The sequence below is a fragment of the Plecotus auritus genome (assembly GCF_963455305.1).
Source record: "Plecotus auritus genome assembly, chromosome: 13".
NCBI classification, from domain to species: domain Eukaryota; kingdom Metazoa; phylum Chordata; class Mammalia; order Chiroptera; family Vespertilionidae; genus Plecotus; species Plecotus auritus.
In genome coordinates this window covers 11,599,250-11,621,958 of record NC_137779.1, presented here as the reverse complement: position 1 = coordinate 11,621,958, position 22,709 = coordinate 11,599,250, and the positions used below count along the sequence as shown (strand labels likewise).

At 42.6% G+C, this 22,709-nt stretch overlaps 1 protein-coding gene across 1 annotated transcript; it reads left to right on the top strand.

The window, feature by feature from the left end:
* Positions 1 to 217: 217 nt before the first annotated feature.
* Positions 218 to 7,852, top strand: LOC308238202 (disintegrin and metalloproteinase domain-containing protein 1a-like; the record flags this gene model as incomplete). Its single annotated transcript, XM_080649877.1, is given in 4 exon segments — positions 218 to 1,019; positions 1,022 to 1,050; positions 1,052 to 2,447; positions 7,785 to 7,852. Coding segments are annotated over 4 exon segments (2,295 nt in total).
* Positions 7,853 to 22,709: the final 14,857 nt, after the last annotated feature.

Genomic DNA, 22,709 nt, shown 5'->3' with positions numbered 1-22,709 from the left:
AGCTAATGCTATGGATTGAAACCACAGAAAGGACACTATCTGAATGATAAGAGAGATCAGAGAGACTAGAAAGGACGCAGCCAGAGGTAGGCAGTATCCACCCTTTATGCAGCCAGCAAACACCTGCAGCTAATCCCAGTGCCTAACCGTCTGCATGTCAAGGAGCACTTCTGCTCATGGACCCAGGCCCTGCATCAGCCACTGATTCACTGAGGCCATGTCAGTGGCCATCTTTGTGAGAGACTCTTCCTCCTCCTGGCCTTCTCTACAGAAGAATCATGACGTTATATATGAGACTAGCAGAGTGCTTCACAATTGGGCTCCACAGATGAAGGGATTGGCACTGGTACTGGTGCCAGGATCTTCACGGGTCAGGTTGGGGATGGTGCTGGTGTTGGTACTGAGTTTCCTGCCAAGCTTGTGCTATGACCTGGGATCAGTTTATTCCTCATCCTATGAAATAGTCATCCCCAAGGCTCTGACAGTTGAGGGAAGGCAAGACCCAGTGGAAGAGGCATCTTATGTGATATGTATGCAAGGCCAGAAACAGCTGATTCACCTGAAAGTGAAGACAGACTATTTTATCAAGAAATTTCCAGTCTTCAGCTACCACAATGGCATCCTGGGACAAGAAATGCCTTTCATCTCACATGACTGTCACTATGAAGGCTACATAGAAGGAGTCCCGGGTTCTTTTGTTTCCGTCAACACCTGTTCAGGCCTCAGGGGCATCCTGATTAAGGAGGGAAAATCCTATGGCATCGAGCCCATGGACTCTTCAGAACGGTTTGAACATGTGTTGTACACCATGGCCCATCACGCACCAGTCTCCTGCAGTGTCACTTCCCAAGACAGCCCAGTGGTGTCCGCCAGCCGACAACAAGGGAGCAGGAAGCCTGGCGGTCCACAGGAGCTGTCCTACCTGTGGTCACTCACCAAGTACGTGGAGATGTTTGTTGTGGTCAACAACCAGCGGTTCCAAATGTGGGGCAGTAACGTCAATGAGACGGTCCAGGGAGTGATGGACATCATTGCCCTGGCCAACAGCTTCACTAGGGGAATAAACACAGAGGTGGTGCTGGCTGGAATGGAGATTTGGACCGAGGGGGACCTCGTAGAGGTCCCAGTGGACCTGCAAGTTACACTTGGGAATTTCAACAGCTGGAGACAAGAGAAGCTCCTCCCTCGTGTGAAGCATGATGTTGCCCACATGATTGTCGGACAGCATCCTGAGCAGGGTATGGGACAGGCATTTCTCAATGGTGCCTGTTCAAGTGGTTTTGCAGCAGCTGTTGAATCCTTCCATCATGAAGATGTCCTCCTGTTTGCAGCGCTCATGGTCCATGAGCTTGGGCACAACTTGGGTATTCGGCACGACCACTCAGCCTGCATTTGTAAAGACAAACACCTCTGCCTCATGCGTGACAATATCACTAAGGAAAGTGGCTTCAGCAACTGTAGCTCTGACGACTTCTTCCAGTTCCTCCAGGAACACAGAGGGGCCTGCCTATTTAACAACCCTCAGCGGCACAAAGGCCGCTTGCGTAGGGATTCCTACTGTGGAAATGGTGTGGTGGAGGGTGAGGAGCAGTGTGACTGTGGTTCTGCCTGTTACACTGACCCGTGCTGTGACCAAACATGTAGCCTGAAGGGGAGTGCAGAATGCAGTGATGGACTCTGCTGTTTTGGCTGCCGATTGAGAAATAAGGGATTCGTGTGCCGTTCTGCTTCGGGAGAGTGTGACCTCCCAGAGTATTGTGATGGTATCTCTGCAGAGTGCCCCACAGACACCTATAAGCAAGATGGGACGTCCTGCGGTAGACTGCACTACTGTGTTGGGGGTCAATGCAGAAACCCTGATAATCAATGCATGGCTATGTATGGGGACACTGCACGGTCTGCCCCAGAAAACTGTTACATTTCAATAAACAGCAAAGGGGACCGGTTTGGAAACTGTGGCCGTCCCACCTCAGCAATGTCAAGATATGTTAAGTGTTTCGATGAAAATATATTTTGTGGGAAAATTATATGTACAAATATTAGACGGGTTCCAGCCATCAAACCCCATCACACACTGATCCAGATTCCTTATGAAGAGGACTTCTGCTGGAGCTTGGATGTCTATAACATTACTGATATCCCCGATGAGGGAGATGTGCACTCTGGCACTGCTTGTGCCCCAAACAAAGTCTGCATGGATTACTCCTGCACCGATCATGCTGTGCTCAACTATGACTGCAAACCAGCAGAAATGTGCAACGGGAGAGGAGTTTGTAACAATTTAAGGCACTGCCACTGTGAGGCTGGCTATGCACCCCCCGACTGCAGAACCGCAGGAAATGGGGGTAGTGTGGACAGTGGTTCTCCTGGCAAAACAGAGGATGAAAATCTAAGTGAGGATGAAATGAACAGTTATAGTGTTGATCATGAAAATTTTGGCAAAGGTGGTGAGAACAGAGTTAAAAATGAAAGCACGGAGGAGTTAATGTTTGTATTCCCCTTCCTTGTTTTGTTAATATTTATTTTTTGTTTGTGTTTCTTCTTTTACTGTTTTTTATTTTTTGTAATATTTTTTGGTCTAATTATTGGTGCCCGTCTTGGGGCTGACGAGGATTTTTTACAGAGCTCACAAGAAGCCCCCCAAGGAAGAGGAGAACACTTGTATAGGAAGAGGAAGATGACATTAAGAGAGGAAAGGTCAACAATAGAAAATGATTAGTGATAGGAAGAAGTCTCTATAGGAAGCACTTTATACACTTGGTGGAAGGGGGCTCAGTAGAGCAAATGTGAAGTGGGCATTGGCAGTAGAAGTGGCTCTGATTGGGATTGTAAAGACTATAGAAATGTACTAATGTAAAGGAGAGATTTTCTTCTTTTATCTTTTACTAATTAATTATATATGTGTATGTGAAATAATTTATAAAACATTTTACTATATTTTCCTTTTCCACATTTCATTAAGTCATTTAAATAAACTCTTCTCATGGATCATTCCTATCAATGTCTTGTCTTAGTTGGGCCAATTTTTGAGTTACCAGGTTTTCTGAGAATGCTATCTTCTATACTCTTTGTTTGATATATAGATCTATGCCAGTTTTTTTCATCCCAATCACAACTACATGTTAAATTAGGAAGGTTGTTTTTTTTTTTTACGCTTCACGAATTTGCGTGTCATCCTTGCACAGGGGCCATGCTAATCTTCTCTGTATCGTTCCAATTTTTTTTAGTATATGTGCTGCCGAAGTGAGCACAGGAAGGTTGTTTATTTGATTTGTAGTTCTCATTGAACTGGATAAGTATACCCATGAAATAAAAATATTTTAAATTAAAAAGTAGCCCTAACCTGTTTGGCTCAGTGGACTAAGCGTCGGCCTGCAGACCAAAGGGTCCCAGGTTGGATTCCAGTCAAGGGCATGTACCTTGGTTGCAGGCTCCTTCTCTGGTTGGGGCATGTGCAGGTGGCAACCAATTGATGTATTTCTCTCACATCGATGTTTCTCTCTCTTTTTAAAAAAATATTTTTATTGATTTCAGAGAGGAAGGTTGAGGGAGAGAGAGAAACATCAATGTTGAGAGAGAATCACTGATCAGCTGCCTCCTGCACGCCCCCTACTTGGGACCGAGCCTACAACTCAGGCATGTGCCTTTGACCGGAATCGAACTCAGGACCCTTCAGTCTGCAGGCTGACACTCTATCCACTGAGCCAAACCAGCTAGGGCTTCTCTCTTTTTCCTTGTCTCTTCCACTCTCCCTAAAAATCATTGGAAAAATATCCTTGGAGGAGGATTAACAAAATATCTATATATATAAAAGGCTATGACCTGGGATCAGTATATTCAGTAAAGTGTTTAAAACTCACCTTGGGAGTTTGACCGGGAAACCAGAAGTTCTATTGCTCACTATGACATGTGCTGACCACCAGGGGTAGTCAGAGAATGAAGGCAGGCTCTGGCCGGCAGCCTGCAGCCAGGGAAGGAAGGCCCCAACTGGTAGCCTGGAAAGGAATGCCCCATCTGGCAGCCAGAAGGTCCCAATTGGCCCTGATCACAGGCCAGGCTTAGGGACCATACCTATGCATGAATTTCGTGCACCGGGCCTCTGGTATATAAATAAATAAGTAAATAAAAAGTAAGTAACAGTGTTCACATAAGGCATCATTTTAGGCTCTCTATGGCCTATAAACCTTAGATTTGGGACTCTCTGATCCAGGCTGGTGTGATCACCTTGTGTCTAAGTACATGGGAGAGAGTAAGCAACCTAGGCAAGAGGCAAGCTTGTCTAGTGCTGAGTCTATTTGGAAGTATTAATTTTTCCTATTTCCTGTTTTCTACTTTTCTTACTGTATTTATTTCTGATTTCTATTATTAAGTTAATATATTATTTCCTGACAATCCAAAGGGACAGAGCATTGGAGGGTTGTTAATTGTCTGTAGGAGAGCACAAAGCATGTAAAATAATATTATCAATTTTGTGCAAGACACTATTCTTTTTTTATTAATATATTTTTATTGATTTTTGAGAGGAAGGGAGAGGGAGAGAGAGATAAAAACATCAATGATGAGAAAAAATCACTGGGCACGTGGCCTTGACCAGAATCATTCCTGGGACCCTTCAGTCTGCAGGCCGATGTTCTATCCACTGAGTTAAACCAGCTAGGGGCCAGGACACCATTCTTTTTCTTTTTATTTTTTTAAATATATTTTATTGATTTTTTTACAGAGAGGAAGGGAGAGGGATAGAGAGTTAGAAACATCGATGAGAGAGAAACATCCATCAGCTGCCTCCTGCACACCTCCTACTGGGGATGTGCCCGCAACCAAGTTACGTGCCCTTGACCGGAATCGAACCTGGGACCTTTCAGTCCGCAGGCCGACGCTCTATCCACTGAGCCAAACCGGTTTTGGCCAGGACACCATTCTTAATACTTTACGTTCATTGTCTTAATTTAACCCTCCCATTCACCCTATTCTACCATCTTCTTCCACATGAGGAAACAAAGACAGAGTTTTGCTCTAGAGCTGGTAAAAGGTGGAACCTGCATCCCATTCCAGCTATGACTGAATGTACCTTCTCCACTGCCTCATGAGCTTTTCTTTCAGTAAAAAAAAAAAAAAAAAAAAAAGTGACCAGGAAGACAAATGACATGTCCTTTCTTGCCCAGAACATGGCTTTTCCCTCACTGACTCTAATAAAACAAAAGCCTTACAAATGGATGCTGCTCTCTATTATGAACCTACCACACTGTGTCATTATCAGTCATTGTTAGTGCAAGTGTCCTTTCCCCATTCCATTCTGACATCATGGAGGGGCAGGTTTGTATCTTGTTCAGGTCGGAGGGCCCCGCTGATTGTAAGTGCTCAGTAAATGTTGACCAAGGGAAGGATTTAACCAGAGCCAACCTTAGGATAGGATGCAATTCTGCTAAGTTTTACATTACAATGTTACAAACATTTTTATTTAAATATTTATATTTTTTAACTTGTCATGTTTACAAATAATTTCAGAATAGAATTTTAGTGATCCTCTGGGCACTAAATTTCTCACTGACATGTTTTCTCAAAAGCAAGATCAGACTTCTGCCAAAACTGTTTGCAAAATGCTGACTCTTTAAAGAATTTCTTAGAAAGATCCAATACCACTTTTGTTACTTACTAAAAATTGGGAAGTCTTGCATGAGGTTGTGCTGGAATGAAATAAATGAGAATATGAAGTTCTTGAATCAGTGTGTAACTGACAAGGCCATGGCGGCTCTTCTCACAATTAGAAAACATTTTTTAATTATTTAAGAAGTGGACATCAGTGGTGGAATCATGACTGACAAAGTGTTTAAAACCTCATGCCTCTTTCATTGCTGTAATCCAACTGGGCTCTCTCATGTCCTGACTAAGATACCTCAGAAATTGATTTTGTCTCCACAGTCTGGAGTTCAGGAACTTCCATTGCGTCCCCTGTTAACTAGAGTATGCAATGTATACTTGGTGTGGCAATAAAATCCTCTGACTATTGGGAGGTCCATTCCATTTAAATCTCAGTCTCCTATGACTTTAAAAAAAAAAAAATATATATATATATATATATATATATATATATATATATATATATATATATATATATATATTTCCTATATAATAAAAGGCTAATATGTAAATAGACCGAGCAGTGGAACAACCGGAATAACCCAACAACCGGTCGCTATGACGTGTGCTGACCACCAGGGGGTGTGTGCGGAACATGGTGGGTGTTGGCCAAGGCGGGATGGTGGAGCAGGTGAGTGGGGGCACCAGACCAAGGGAGGCGCTGGTTGCTGTCATCGGGGTGAGCCTCTGGTGGTTACTAAAAATTCTTTGCTCCTGCGTGTGGGGGTCCTGCCTGGTGCTCGCACCTGCTGCAAGCACTGGCCCCGATTGCACCCGCTGCTGGCGCCAGCCCCAATCGCTCCATGCTGTTAGCACAGTCAGCGCATGGGAGCGGCAGCAGTGGCAGCGGGGTTGCCAGTAGACAAGGGACCGGGGGCTGCAGTGGGAGCAGCCAGGCGGGGGTGCAGAGGATGGGCCAAGACCCACCCCTGTGCCTTGCAGCCCACAGTTCCTTTCAAGGTGCATGAATTTGTGAACTGGGCCCCTAGTATATATGTATGTATGTGTATGTATGTGTATATGTGTGTGTGTGTGTGTGTGTGTGTGTGTGTGTGTGTGTATATATGTGTGTGTGTGTGTGTGTGTGTGTGTGTGTGTATTTAATTAATTTTGAGAGGAAAGGAGAGGGAGAGAGAGAGATAGAAACATCAATGATGAGAGAGAAACATTGATTGGCTACCTACTGCACGCCCCCGACTGGGGATTGAGCCAACAATCCAGGCATGTGCCCTGACCAGAAGTTGAACTGTGACCTCCTGGTTCATACGTCGATGCTCAAACACTGAGCTACATCCAATCGGTCCTATGACTTATGAAAACAAGCATTTCCTCATATCAGTTATTCTAACAGGACACTGAAAGAGTGATCAGATGACTAAGAGAGAATTTCTCTGCTTCTTGTATAAGCTCATAGGTGGCCACCACTGCTCTTGCATGCTGGCCCACTCTGAACTTTATGGTCTAATTTCACAGACAAGTAGGCAACGGGCACTGGGTGGCCCCCCAGAGTCTGAATAAGAATCTCAAGTCCAATTCCTTTCCTCTCATGAACATACCAATAGAAAGGTTTTAGCAGATTTGGGAGCCCCAACGCAGGTGCTGTTGCCAGACGGGCCTCAAAGTCTCAAAGGCCTGTTCACACTCCTTGTCCCATTTAAGGGGGCTGTCCTCTGGTCCCTTCAGGGCCTCATAAAGGGGTTTTGCTATAAGACCAAAGTTAGGGATCCAGATGTGACATTATCCAGCATTCCCAGAAATCCTCTTAACTGCCTCCTTGTTCTTGGAGATTGTATCTGAATGATTGTCTCCTTGCGATCCCCTATTAGACTCCTTTTCCCAGGGTCTAGGAGAAATCCTAGGGACATAACAGCCCGTCTGCAAATCTGGGCTTTTGAGGCCAAGACCTTGTAGCCGCAATCCGCAGGATGATAGTTTTAATATTACTTTCCAAACAGTCCTCATACGTGGGTCCTGTGACTAGGAGTTCATCCACATGTTGTAGCAGGACACCCTTCTGAAACTGCAGTTCTTCCCGGTCTTTGCTAAGTGTTTCCCCCCAAATCGTGGGAGAATTCTTAAGCCCCTGGGGAAGGACTGTCCAGCAGCATTGAGTTTTGACCACAGTCTCTGGCTCTTGCCATTCAAAGGCAAAAAGTGGCTGCGAGGCCAGGTTGACTGGCACGTAGAAGAAATCATCTTTGAGATCAAGAACTGAATACCATTCACTGTCCCCAGGCATTCCATTAAAGTGTACAGGTTGGGTGCAGTAGGATGTATGTCCTGAGTGACAGCCCGCAAGACCTGGATAAACCTATTTGAGATTTCTTCACCAACAATATAAGTGTGTTGTCTGGGGAGAGGCATGGTCAAATTAAACCAAATTTAAGGAATTTCTGAAATAATGACTGAATTCCCTTGAGTGCCTCCTTCTTTAAGGGGTACTGTTTCTTATGGGGGATCTTTGACCCTGGTTTCAATTGAATCCTAACCAGTAAGGTCAGTTTTGCTCTCCCTGGCTCTCCTTGAGCCCATACAGAAGGCTGCACCTGGGCCTCTATTTCAACTGGATTTGGGGCTGGGTTAGGCTTACATCGATCTTGCAGGAGACACTGCAAGGTGTGTTCCCATGGAACATATAGCTGCAGCTGTTGCTCATCTGGGAGGAAGGGGATCTGAGCCCATAGCTTGGAAAATAAATCTCATCCTAAAAGAGGAATGGGGCACTCAAGGAAATATAAAAATTTGTGAATTAAATTTGTATTTCCAACAGTGCATTCTACTAGGTTCAGAAAGGCTTGCTGCGATTCAAACCTAGGCAAGATAGCAACCGGCAGGAAGATAGAGAGGGAGAGTGTGTGAGAGAGTGAGAGAGCGATAGAGGTGTGTGTGAATGTGTGTGGGGGTGTGTGTGTGTGAAATAGGGACAGTTAGACCCTGCAGTTCTTCCAGGGGGTTGCCAATCTGGGCAGTCATAGACGGCAAAACCCCGTGGCCGCCACAACACTCCAGGGAGGATACGGGCGGCACAGAGACCATGCCATCTTAAAGAACAGAACTGCTTGAGACTAGGATCCTAGCCTCACCACCACCCAGTCTGGTCTCAGAAGCAAACCAGGACTCTACAGTCACTCTGGTAGAAGACCTGCCACCACAGCTGCAGACCCAGGGACACCAAGACTCCAGGCACCTGGCCGCAGATTTCTGTGAGTTACAAAGTCAATCCCCCTCCCCAGCCGCCCCCATGGCAGCGACATAGAAACTACCAGACCCCAGCCGCACAATAAGGCTTTCTGCACACACAAAGCAGTGGCAACTCTGCCTGACTTTGAGCCTTGGTGTCAGACACAGGAAGTTTGTTTCCCGCGACTAGTCTCCATGTCCAGGCAGGGAGACTGAGCGGAATTTGAGCCTAGCCTTTCATTCCTAGGGAGGCAGTTTCTGCAACCAGATTCCGTGCCCATGCAGGGCAGGGAGACAACGCTGAACTTGAGCCCGGACTTGCGAACTCGGGGAATTTGTTTCCCGCGACTCATCTCCACGCCCAGGCAGGGAGGCAGTCCTGAATTTAAGCATAGGTGCATGACCTTGGGGAGATTGTTTTCTGCAACCAGATCCTATGTCCACGCAGGGAGACAGCACTGAATTTGAGTCTGGGGGTGCAAACCCGGGGAGTTTGTTCCCCATCACCAGACCCTGTGCCCACACAGGAAGGCAGCGCTGAATTTGAGCCTGGGTACATGCACACAGGGAGTTTGTTTTCCACAGTGCACACCCGCGTGACCAGACCCCACACCCACACTAATCAAAGTACCACCTGACTTTGATTCAGGGCAAGTGCACACAGAAGGCTGTTTACCGCAGGGCAGAAGTGGACCTCCTGCCAACACAGTGCGACTGAGCAACCTGGTCTCCCGGGCAGATCGGGGACCCTGAATCTCCACACAAGAGGCAGCATTGACCACCAGTGACTAGACTCCGTTCCTCATTACGTGCGCCTGAGATCCCTGATTCCCAGTACATTTACACTAAGAGCCAGTGACTCCAATTCTTGATGCATGTGCACACAGGGACCTGATTCTCAGTGCGAGGTAGCACCAAGAAACAGAGACTCTGATACTCGATTCTCAGCATGGACACAGGGAGCCTCTGACTCCTGACACAATAGGGGACTTTGATTTTTGGCACACGCCAGTGGGTTCTCTGTTTCAACATGGCGCAGGCAGGGTCCCTGATTCTAGGTGCACACACGAGGCCACACTAAGTGCCTGTGACTCTGACCCAGGGCGAGCGTGGCTCCCACCAACCCACAGCAACCGCATGTCTTGGTATCAGAGCTCTTCAGTGACACTTGGGGGGGTGCAAAACTCCCACTGCACATGGTCCAGGCCCCCACAACTCGACATCTGAACCTTCTAGTGATAGTCAGAATGGGGAGACAACGAAGCAATCCCCAGAGGAAAGAAAAGGAGGAATTGCCAAGTAAGGAAATAAGTAAAACGGAAGCATGCAACATGACAGAAAAAGAATTCAGAGTAATGGTCATACAGTTCATACACCGGATAGATGAGAAAATCAACAACCTATGCAAAAATCAGGAAGAAATGAAAAATGATATAGCTACAATAAAAAACACCATGGAAGGCTTCAACAGCAGACTAGAAGAAGCAGAGGACCGAATCAGCGAGTTAGAAGATCAGGTACAGAAACAAGCCAAATCTGAACAGCATCTAGAGAAAAAAATTAAAAAGCAGGAGGAGAGTCTAAGGGAGCTTTGGGACAATGCAAAACGAAATAACATACGTATAATAGGGCTCCTAGAAGGACAAGAAGAGCAGCAAGGATTAGAAAATTTATTTGAAGAAATAATGACAGAAAACTTCCCTAATATGGGGAAGAAAAAAGTTACTCAAGTACAAAGAGTCCCAAGCAAGAGGAATCCCAAAAGACTCACACCAAGACATGCCATAATTACAATGGCAAATGTTATTAAAAAAGAGAGAATCTTAAAGGCTGCAAGAGAGAGACAGAGAGTTACCTACAAAGGATCCCCCATCAGATTATCAAAGGATTTCTCAACAGAAACACATCAAGCTATAAGGGAATGGAAGGAGATATACAAAGTGATGCGAAGCAAGGGACTCAATCCAAGAATACTCTATCCAGCAAGACTATCAATCAAAATTGAAGGGGAAATCAGGAGCTTTGCAGACAAAAAAAGGCTAAGGGAGTTTATCACTACCAAACCAGCAATGCAAGAAATGCTAAAGGGAATGCTGTAAAAAGAAGAAACAAAAAGGTAAGAAGGAACAAAGCCTCAAAAAATAAAAATGGCTATAAACAAGTACCTTTCCATAATAACTTTAAATGTAAACAGACTAAATGCTCCAATCAAAAGACATCGAGTGGCTGAATGCCTAAAAAAAAATATGACCCATATATATGCTGTCTACAAGAGACCCACCTCAGAACAAGGGACTCACACAGACTGAAAGTGAAGGGATGGAAAAATATCTTTCAGGCAAATGGAAATGAAAAAAAAGCTGGGGTAGCAAAATTTATATCTGACAAAATAGACCTCAAAGTGAAGGCCATAACAAGGAAGGCCACTTCATAATACTAAAGGGATCGATACAACAAGAGGATATAACCCTGGTAAACATATATGCACCCAATGCAGGAGCACCCAAATACATAAAAAATCTCCTGGAAGATATCAAGAGAGAGATAGACAACAATACAATCATAGTAGAGGACTTTAATACACCACTGACATCACTGGATAAATCCTCTAGACAAAAAATCAGCAAAGAAACAACAATCCTACATGACTCACTAGATCAGATGGACTTAATTGACATCTTCAGAACATTTCACCCCAAAGCTGCAGAATATACATTCTTCTCACGTGCACATGGGACATTTTAAAAAATAGACCACATACTGGGTCACAAACAAAGTATCCCCAAATTCAAGAAGATTGAAATCATACCAAGCATCTTTTCAGACCACAATGATATCATATTAGAAATAAACTACAATAAAAACATTCCAAAACACTCAAACACTTGGAAGCTGAATAGCATGTTATTAAATATTGATTGGGTTACCAATGAGATCAAAGAAGAAATTAAAAACCTTCTGGAAACTAATGACAATAAAAACACAACAATCCAAAACCTATGGGACACAATGAAAGCAGTACTGAGAGGGAAGTTTATAGCTCTACAGGCCTACCTCAAAAAACAAGAAAAAATGGTAGTAAATCATATAATGCTACAACTCAAGGAATTAGAAAGAGAGCAACAAGAAAAGCCCAGAGTGAGCAGAAGGAAGGAGATAATAAAGATTAGAGCAGAAATAAATGACATAGAGACAAAAAAAAAAACCAAACAAACACCCCAATACAAAAGATCAATGAAACCAAGAGCTGATTCTTTGAAAGGATAAACAAGATTGATGAACCACTAGCCAGGCTCACCAAGAAGCAAAGAGAGAGGACTCAAATAAGTAAACTCAGAAATGATAGAGACGAAATAACAACAGACCCCACAGAAATACAAAGGATTGTTAAAAAATATTATGGGCAACTCTATTCCAACAAACTAGACAACCTGGAGGAAATGGGCATATTCCTAGAAAAATACAACCTTCCAAAAATTCAATCAGGAAGATTCTAAAAATCTCAATAGGCCAATAACTATGGAAGAAATTGAAGCAGTCATCAAAAAGCTTCCAGAAAACAAAAGCCCAGGCCCAGACGGCTGCACAGGAGAGTTATAGCAAACATTCAAGGAAGAACTAAAACCTATCCTCCTCAGACTATTCCAAAAAATTCAAGAGGAAGGGCCACTTTCAAACTCATTCTATGAAGCCAGCATCACCCTAATACCAAAACCAGATAAAGACAACACAATGAAAGAGAATTACAGGCCAATATCTCTCATGAACATAGATGCCAAAATCCTCAACAAAATTCTAGCAAATCGGATCCAGCAGTACATCAGAAAGATCATACACCATGACCAAGCAGGATTTATACTAGGGATGCAAGGATGGTACAATATCTGCAAATCAATAAACGTTATACATCACATAAACAAATTGAGGGAGAAAAATCACATAGTCATATCAATTGATGCAGAAAAAGCATTTGACAAAATCCAACACCCTTTCTTGATAAAAACTCTCAGCAAGGTGGGAATAGAAGGATCCTACCTCAACATAATAAAAGCTATATATGATAAACCCACAGCTAACATCATACTCAATGGGTAAAAACTAAAACCATTTCCCCTAAGAACAGGAACAAGACAGGGATGCCCCCTCTCACCACTCCTGTTCGACAAAGTACTGGAAGTACCAGCCATTGCTATCAGACAAGAAGAAGAAATAAAAGGCATCCAAATTGGAAAAGAAGAAGTAAAACTGCCCTTATTCACAGACGACATGATGCTGTACATAGAAAACCCTAAAGACTCCATCAAAAAATTATTAAACTTAATAAATGAATTCGGCAATGTAGCAGCATACAAAATTAATGCCAAGAAATCTATGGCATTTCTATACACCAATAGTGAACTTACAGAAAGAGAAACTTAAAAAGCAATCCCATTTACCATTGTACCAAAAAAATTAAGATACCTAGGAATAAACTTAACTAAGGAGGTAAAAGACCTATATGCAGAAAACTACAGGACACTGAAAAAAGAGACATAAACAGATGGAAGAACATATCGTGTTCATGGATTGGTAGAATCAACATCATCAAAATGTCCATACTACCCAAAGCAATCTATAGACTCAATGCACTTCCCACTAAAATACCAATGGCATATTTCACAGACCTAGAAAGAATTCTCCAAAAATTCATCCGGAATGAAAAAAGACCCCGAATAGCCACAGAAATCCTGAGAAAGAAGAACAAAGTAGGTGGTATCTCAATACCAGATTTCAAGCTGTATTACAGAGCCATTGTTCTCAAAACAGCCTGGTACTGGCACAAGAACAGACATATAGATCAATGGAATAGAATAGAGAACACAGAAATCGACCCAAACCACTATGCCCAATTAATATTCGACAAAGGAGGCATGGACATACAATGGAATAAAGACAGTCTCTTCAATAAATGGTGTTGGGAAAATTGGACAGATACATGCAAAAAAATGAAACTAGACCACCAACTTACACCATACACAAAAATAAACTCAAAATGGATAAAGGACTTAAACATAAGACGGGAAACCATAAAAATACTAGAGGAATCCACAGGCAGCAAAATCTCAGACATATGCCAAAGAAACTTCTTCACTGATACTGCTCCTAGGGCAATGGGAAATAAAGAGAAAATAAACAAATGGAACTACATCAAAATAAAAAGCTTTTGCACAGCAAAAGAAACCATCAAGAAAACAACAAGAAAGCCCACTGTATGGGAGAACATATTTGCAAATGTTATCACAGATAAAGGTTTAATCTCCAACATTTACAGGGAACTCATACAACTCAACAAAAGGAAGATAAATAATCCAATCAAGAAATGGGCAATGGACCTAAATAGAAACTTTTCAAAAGAAGACAGAAGGAAGGCCAAGAGACATGAAAACATGCTCAAAGTCACTAATTATCCGAGAGATGCAAATCAAAATGACAATGCGGTACCATCTCACACCTGTCAGAATGGCTATCATCAACAAATCAATAAATGACAAATGTTGGCAAGGATGCGGAGAAAAAGGAACCCTTGTGCACTGCTGGTGGGAATGCAGGTTGGTGCAGCCACTGTGGAGAACAGTATGGAATTTCCTCAAAAAACTGAAAATGGAACTCCCATTTGACCCAGTGATCCCACTTCTAGGAATATATCCCAAGAAGCTAGAAACATCAATCAAAAAGGATATATGCACCCCTATGTTCATAGCAGCACAATTCACAATAACTAATATTTGGAAACAGCCTAAGTGCCCATCAGCAGATGAGTGGACTAAAAAACTGTGGTACATCTACACAATGGAATATTACGCTGCGCTAAAAAAGAAGGAATTCCTACCATTTGCAACAACATGGATGGACCTGGAGAGCATTATGTTAAGTGAAATAAGCCAGTCAGAGAAAGATAAGTATCACATGATCTCACTCATTTGTGGAATATAATGAACAACATAAACTGATGAACAAAAACAGTACCAGAGACAGAAACATCTATCAGACAGTCAACCTCAGAGGGAAGGTAGAGGAGGGTGGGGGTAAAGGGGAGAGATCAACCAAAGTACTTGTATGCATGCATACGGGCCTAACCAATGGACACAGATAACGGGGGGTGAGGGCATTAGTGGGGGGGATGGGGAGGTAATGGGGGAATAAGGATACATATGTAACACCTTAATCAATAAAGAAATTTAAAAAAATATTCAATAATAAATAAATAAATAAGAAAAAAAAGAAAGGCTTGCTGCTCTGTGGCTTGGGAGATTCCGGTCACTGTCACTGCTTGAGATGAATCTGAACAGAATAATTAGCTAGAGTGTCTATCAGAAAATCTACCTTTTGTTCCGCCACTGTTAGTTTTCCCTGAGGCTCCTGGGGGGAGGATAGAGATTGGCTGCTGAAGTAGCTAAGCCTCTGGGCCCTGTCAGTCCTCATCTGAGCTAGTCCCTTTGTTCAACATGACCGCAGGCATTTCTTGCCTGCTCCCTTTCTGGCCTAGGAAGCCTTCCTCTTTGAGCACTGACTTTTCCAGTGGCTTTATCTCTGCAGAAGGCACACTGATCACATTCCAGAGGGGCTTTTCTTCCCATTCCTTTCCCTTTCCCTCTCCATGGTTTCTGATGATGTGCTTGCCCCAGGAAGACAGTTTCCTTCTCATTTTCTCTTTTATTAAAAACTTTAAAAGCAATATCAACTAATTATGAGGGATCCATTCCATATGCCCCATCAACCTTCTGCATTTTTTCTAGTATCTGGAAAACTCTGGCTAATGAAAGTCCAGTTAACCATAGGAATATTTTCTGCAGCCTGGGGATCTATATGTGCATATTTCTGGTAAGCCTGAAAGATTTGTTCTTGAAGGCAGAGGGATCTTCATCTACTTTCTGTCAAACTGCCTGTATCATATGCAAACTCTTGTTTGGGGACCCCCTTCCTGAGCTCCCCTGCTATACACTTCTGATAGTGTTCAAGTTGTTTAGTTTAAATTAAACTAGCCTGGACAAGCGGAATAGCTTGAGCAGGGTCTGGGGTGTGATTCGGGCCTTTCTCATCTAACTGAAGTGCTTCCTCTCTGGCCTTACCAAGCACTAGTCTCTTTTTATCCTCAGTTAAAAGGATGTTGAGGAGGGCCTGAATATTGGCCGAATTGGGGTTATGAGTGGCAAAGATGGAATCTACAAACCTGTAATTTTTAAAGGGTCATCCCGGTAAGAGGGGTTGGAGTTTTTCTAATTGAGTAGATCTGAAGTAAAGAAAGGGGAATGGGCCCAGTAATATCCTGCAGGGTGCCCATCCTCTATGGCTCCCACTGGTATATGGCCCAGAGAGGAAATTGCCCTGCTAAAAGAGTTAGCCCTATCCCCTCCAAATTCAGTACCGTACCTCATCTTTGAGGGGGAGGGGTCAACCATCTCAGGCTTTCTCACAGCGTCTACAGCATCTGAGGTTCCAGGATAGGGAGGGAGCTCCTTGGCTGTTGGAGCACTTGGAGCCGGTATGTCATCCCATTCCTGACACCGGAGGACAGCCTTAACAATGGACCCTAAAGCAGCCTCTCCTGTTCCTGTTCCTCCCTCTCCCTCTCCTCATGTTCTCTTCTTTTTGGTACTACCGGTACCTCGTCTTTTCTCTGAACCATCAGCTTAGTTCCTTCCTTATTTCCATCAGAATCAGAATTATGCAATGACATAAGAGCCTGTACATATTGTATTTCTCCCCATTTCCCTGAACCTTGTACGAAAAGATTCTAACTCTAATATAGTACAACTAGTGACCTGGTGCACAAATTCGTGCACATTGAAAGGAAATTAGTTAGAAGGTGGCTGGCAGGGTGGGACTGGGCAAGAGGGGCCACACACGCACTGGAGCCAACCTCCCATGGTCCCTCCCTGTATCTGCAGAGTGAGCGGGGTCCCTCTGGCAGGTGGGATCCCTTGGCCTGGCCTGCGGGGATTGGGCCGAAACCAGCTCTCCGACATCCCCCAAGGGGTCCCAAAATGCGAGAGGGCACTCTGCAAAGTTGCCGTCCTATAGGGTGTGGCATGTAAATGCAAGTGTGCAGTAAACCAGATTTGCGGCCAACAGTGCCCCAGCAAAAACATAACCCAAGGCCAAAGGTGGAATCATCTGGCCTCGCAAGGAATCGGGCTCCCTCCTCTCTGGTTTCAGGGTGTGTCACCGGAGAACCGCTGCTGCCAAGCAGCTTGGCAGCTCCTGCATTGAGCATCCGCCCCCTGGTGGTCAATGCACATCATAGCGACTGGTCAGAAGGTAGGAGAGACACTTAGCATATTAGCCTTTTATATACATAGATAATTCAAAGACCCATGTGGTGGACACCTTTCCCCAGAATCTAACATATACACTGGCCAAACATATATGAATGTTTATTCCAGTACTGCTGGCAATATGGCAGAGTAGCAGGTCATCCACAAAAATCTGCTCTGCACCCCACCATAAGCCAGCTGCTTATATTGGGTACATGGGGAAAGAGCCAAAGGGTATGCCAAATGGGCAGTTAATAGGTAAGCAGGCTGGAGATTTGCCAAGGCCTGGGGGTATGCAAAAGGACTGGGGATCGTCAAAGGGCTTAGTGATATGCAAGGGCTGGGGTCTTCAAAGGACTGTGTGTAACTGCCAGCCAGGTTAGAACATGCCTTCTTTAATCAAACCAAAACAATCACGGTTAACAGAGCATGATTAATATTTCTTATAATTCTAGCTGGTTCCCCAACATTCTATTTCTGCCCCTATCAATTGGATTTGGCAACGATTTCTCACATATGATACCAAAGGCACAGGCAACAAAAGAAAAACTGGAGTTCATGAAAATAAAAAAGTTTTGTGTATCAAAAACCTCTATGAACAGAGTAAAAAGATAACACAAGAATAAGAGGGAAGATATTTGAAAATCACATAGCAGGGACGAGATTAATGTCCATAATATACAGAGAACTGCTAAGCCTCAACAAGAAAAATCCAACAACCTGATTTAGAAAATGGGCAAAGGACTCAAACATTTCTTCAATAAAGATAAACAAATGGCCTATAAGCACGGGAAAAGATATTCAACAGCACTAATCTTTGGAGAATGCAAATCAAACCTACAATGAGATACCACCTCAAACCTTATAAAAAAACAACAATCCTCTCTCTAAAATCAATAAAACATATTCCTGGGCCTGGCCAGTGATGTTTCTTAAATAACTAGTGTGAGATCTACACTTAAATAAGTAGTGTGAGAGAGGATATGAAGAATATGAAAGCTGTTGTATACTGTTGGTGGGAATGTAAAATGGCACCGCCCCTGTGGAATACAATATGACAGCTCATCAAAAAATTAAAAATAGAATTACCATATGGTCCAGCTATACAACTTCTGAGTATATATCCAAAAGAATCTAAAACAGGGGCTTGAAGTTATATTTGTATATCCACGTTCATAGCAGCATTATTTATAACAGCTAAAATATAAAGCAACTTAAGTGTCCATTGACAAACGAATGGATGAATAAAGTATGGTATGTACATACAATTGAATGTACTCATCATTAAAAAGAAAGGAAATTCTGCAATATGCTACAACATGAATGAACCTTGAGGACATTATGCTAAGTAAAAAGAGCCAGTCACAGAAAGACAGATACTGTATGATTCCACTGTATGAGGCACTCAGGTAGTCAAAATTATAGAGACAGAAGGTAGAATGGCAGCTGCTAGGGCAGGGGAGAAGGAGGCAATGGGGATTTATAGACTAATGAATACAGAGTTTGAGTTTTACAAGATGAAGAGTCAGAAGATGGCTAGCGGTGATGGTATGTATTTAATACCTCTAAGCATACACTTAAAAACGGATAAGATATAATTTAATATCTTATATAAATTTAATCAAATAAATTGGAAATTAAATAAATTGGAAAAAAATGCAATACTTCTTTCTCAGGCCAGGTTGCTCAGTTGGTTGGAGCATCATCCCATACACCATAAAGATTTGGGGTCCAACTGCCTGTCAGGGCACATACCCAGGTTGGGGGTTTGATTCCCATCTGAGGCCTGTATGGGAGGCAAATGATCAATGTTTCTCTCCCACATCCATTTTTCTTTCCTCTCTCTAAAATCAATAAAACATATTCCTGGGCCTGGCCAGTGATGCTCAATGTTTAAGCTTCGGCCCATGAACCAAGAAGTCACAAGTGAGATTCCTCATCAGGGCACATGCCCGGGTTGTGGGCTCAGTCCCCACCCAGTATGGGGCATGTAGGAGGCAGCCATTGATGTTTCTCTCTCATTGAAGTTTCTATCTCTCTATCCCTCTCCATCCCTCTCTCTAAAAATAAATAAGAAGATATTTAAACAAAAACATATTCTTGAGTGAGGATTTTTAAAAAACTTAAATACTTCTCCACTGTAAGAGACATCTTTTTGTTGTTGTTTTGTTAATCCTCACCCAAGGATATTTTCCCATTTATTTTAGAGAGTAGAAGGAAGAGGGAGAGACTGAGAAAAACATTGATGTGAGAGAGACACAACTATTGGTTGCCTTATGCACGCAGCCCGACCAGGGCCAGGGAACCTGCAACTGAGGTACATGCCCTTGACTGGAATCAAATCTGGGACCCTTCAGTCCACAGGCTGATGCTGTATCCACTAAGCCAAACCAGCTAGGGCAAGATATCATTAGGAAAGTGAAAAGAGAGCTCAAAGAATAAGGGAAATGTTTGCAACTCATTTCTGATAGGAACTAGTAACCAGCAAATATTAACAAGTCTTACAACTCAACAAGAAAAGGACACCCGGTTTTATAAGGGCAAAGGATGTAAATAGAAATTTTTACAAAAAAGATATAAATGACCAAAAGGAACATGAAAAAGTGGGTAACATCATTAATTATTAAGGAATTGCAGGTCAAAACTACAATGAGATACCACTTCACATCCACTACAGTGGCTATAATAAAAAAAGTTAGACAATAACAAATGTCAGTGATGAGGAGGAGAGATTGGAAGCCTCACTCATTGCTGGCAGGAATTTGAAATTGTGTAGCTTCTTTGGAAATAGTTGGGCAGTTCCTCAAAGAGTTCTCACATGACCTAATAATTCTACTCCTAAGTATCTACCCAGGAGAAATGAAGACATATGTCCATGCAAAAGCATGTACTCAAATGTCCATAGCAGTATTATTCATAATAGTCCCAAAGTAGAAACAACCAAAACATTCATCAAAAGATTGATCTAAAAGTAAAATGTGGTATGTCCACAAAAAAAGAACATTATTTGGCTAAAGGAAAGGAAATATTCATGCAATATACCACAGGGCTAATCACTGGAAACATTGTGAGGTGAAATATGCCAGTCACAGAAGATTACAACATGTAGGATTCCATTACTATGAAGTGTCCAGAATAGACAAAATAATTGAGCTAGAGAGTAGAGTAGTGGTAGCCATGAGCTGTGGAGAGGGGAAAATGAGGAGTGACTGCTAATAGATACTAGAGTTTTCCTTGGGGGTGAGAAAATTGATTTGATGACAGTTGCCTAATTTTCTGAACACACTACAAACCACTGCCATGTACACTTTAAATAATGAATGTTATGGTATGTGAATTATATCTCAATAAAGGTGTGATTAAAAGGCAAAATAAAATTACACAATTCTGCAATGCAGGTTTAGGAAGCAAACTGAGAAAGAAAAGTGACAAAGTAGATACCATAAAAGAAAGGGGTCATGAGGACGTGGCAATGGCACATGGGTGACTTCTATGGAGCTAAAACTGTTGATTACTTGATCAGAGTTGTACTTACACAGCTCCCCCCTCCCCTGACTCTCTCTCCAATATTCGTAAGATAAAATTAACCCTCTTTACCATTTCTAAGTGTACACTTCAGTGGCATTAAGTACATTTACATTGTTGTGCAACCATCATCAACTCCACTTCCAGAACTTTTTCATCATCTCAAACTGAAACTGTCTTCCTTAACCAGTCTTATTACTCTTTTCCCAGCTCCTGTAACCTCCACTTCACTATCTGTCTCTAAGTACTTGATTACTTGAGGAACCTCATATAAATTAAGTCATAACGTGTTCTTTTGTGTGTGATTGAGTTGTTCTCTTCCAAATAATTTACTGAAAAATATATTTATGTTTTATTCACATTTAGTGACTATGCTATGATTCAAAATTTAAATTTCAAAAAAGAAAAAAGTATAGGTGCAAGTTGAAACAGAATGTATATATATTTCCAAAGTGTTTCATTATGTATGAAACAGAGAGATTTTTTCCTTTATTGCTAAGGCAGTGGTCGGCAAACTCATTAGTCAACAGAGCGGCAAACCGTGGCTCGCGAGCCGCATGTAGCTCGCGAGCCGCAGTTTGCCGACCACTGGACTAAGGTATTACATATGTGTCCTTATCCCCTCATTGCCCCCCCCCACCCCCAACCCCCCTCATGCCCTCACCCCCATGGTGTCTGTGTCCATTGGTTAGGCTTATATGCATGCATACAAGTCCTTTGGTTGATCCCTCCCCCTTACCCCCATCCTCCCCTACGTTCCTTCTGAGGTTTGAGCATCTGATCGATGCTTCTCTGTCTCTGGATCTGTCCCTGTTCATCAGTTTATGTTGTTTATTATATTCCACAAATGAGTGAGATCATGTGATATTTATCTTTCTCTGACTGACTTATTTCACTTAGCATAATGCTCTCCAGGTCCATCCATGCTGTTGCAAATGGTAGGAGTTCCTTCCTTTTTACAGCAGCATAGTATTCCATTGTGTGGATATAAACAGTTTTTTAGTCCACTCATCTGCTGATGGGCACTTAGGCTGTTTCCAAATATTAGCTATTGTAAATTGTGCTGCTATGAACATAGGGGTGCATATATCCTTTCTGATTGGTGTTTTGAGTTTCTTGGAATATATTCTTAGAAGTGGGATCACTGGGTCAAATGGGAGTTCTATTTTTAGTTTTTTGAGGAAACTCCATACTATTCTCCACAGTGATTGCACCAGTCTGTATTACCACCAGCAGTGCACAAGGGTTTCTTTTTCTCTGCATCCTCGCCAGGACTTGTCATTTGTTGATTTGTTGATGACAGCCATTCTGACAGGTGTGAGATGGTACCTCATTGTTGTTTTGATTTGAATCTCTCGGATAATTAGTGACTTTGAGCATGTTTTCATATGTCTCTTGGCCTTCCTTATGTCCTCTTTTGAAAAGTATCTGTTTAGGTCCATTGCCCATTTTTTGAATGGGTTGTTTATCTTCCTTTTGTTAAGTTGTATGAGTTCCCTGTAAATGTTGGAGATAAAACTCTTACCGAAGATAACATTGCAAACATGTTCTCCCTTGCAGTGAGCTTTCTTGTTGTTTTGTTGATGGTTTATTTTGTTCTGCAGAAACTTTTTATTTTGATGTAGTCCCATTTGTTTATTTTTTCTTTAGTTTCCATTGCCCTCGGCCAGCGGTTTGCCATTCTGTTGACTAATGAGTTTGCCGACCACTGCCCTAGGCTGAAGATATTGCTTCGGCATATGTCTGAGATTTTGCAGCTTGTGGATTTCTCTAATATTTTTATGGTTTCCCATCTTACGTTTAAGTCCTTTATCCATTTTGAGTTTATTTTTGTGTATGGTGTAAGTTGGTGGTCTAGAGGAGATTTTGGATGGTGACTGGAGAGTGATGTGGGTTGAGAGTGATGGTTTGATAAAGATGAAACATTACTGCATATAATGAGATTGGATCCAACGGACAAACAGATGTTTCAGAAATAAAAGACAGAAGGGACAGTTGGAAAAGTAAAGTTCATGAGAAATTGAAATGGAAGTAGACCCCACTCACAAGTAAGAGGACTGGCCTTAGTTGGAG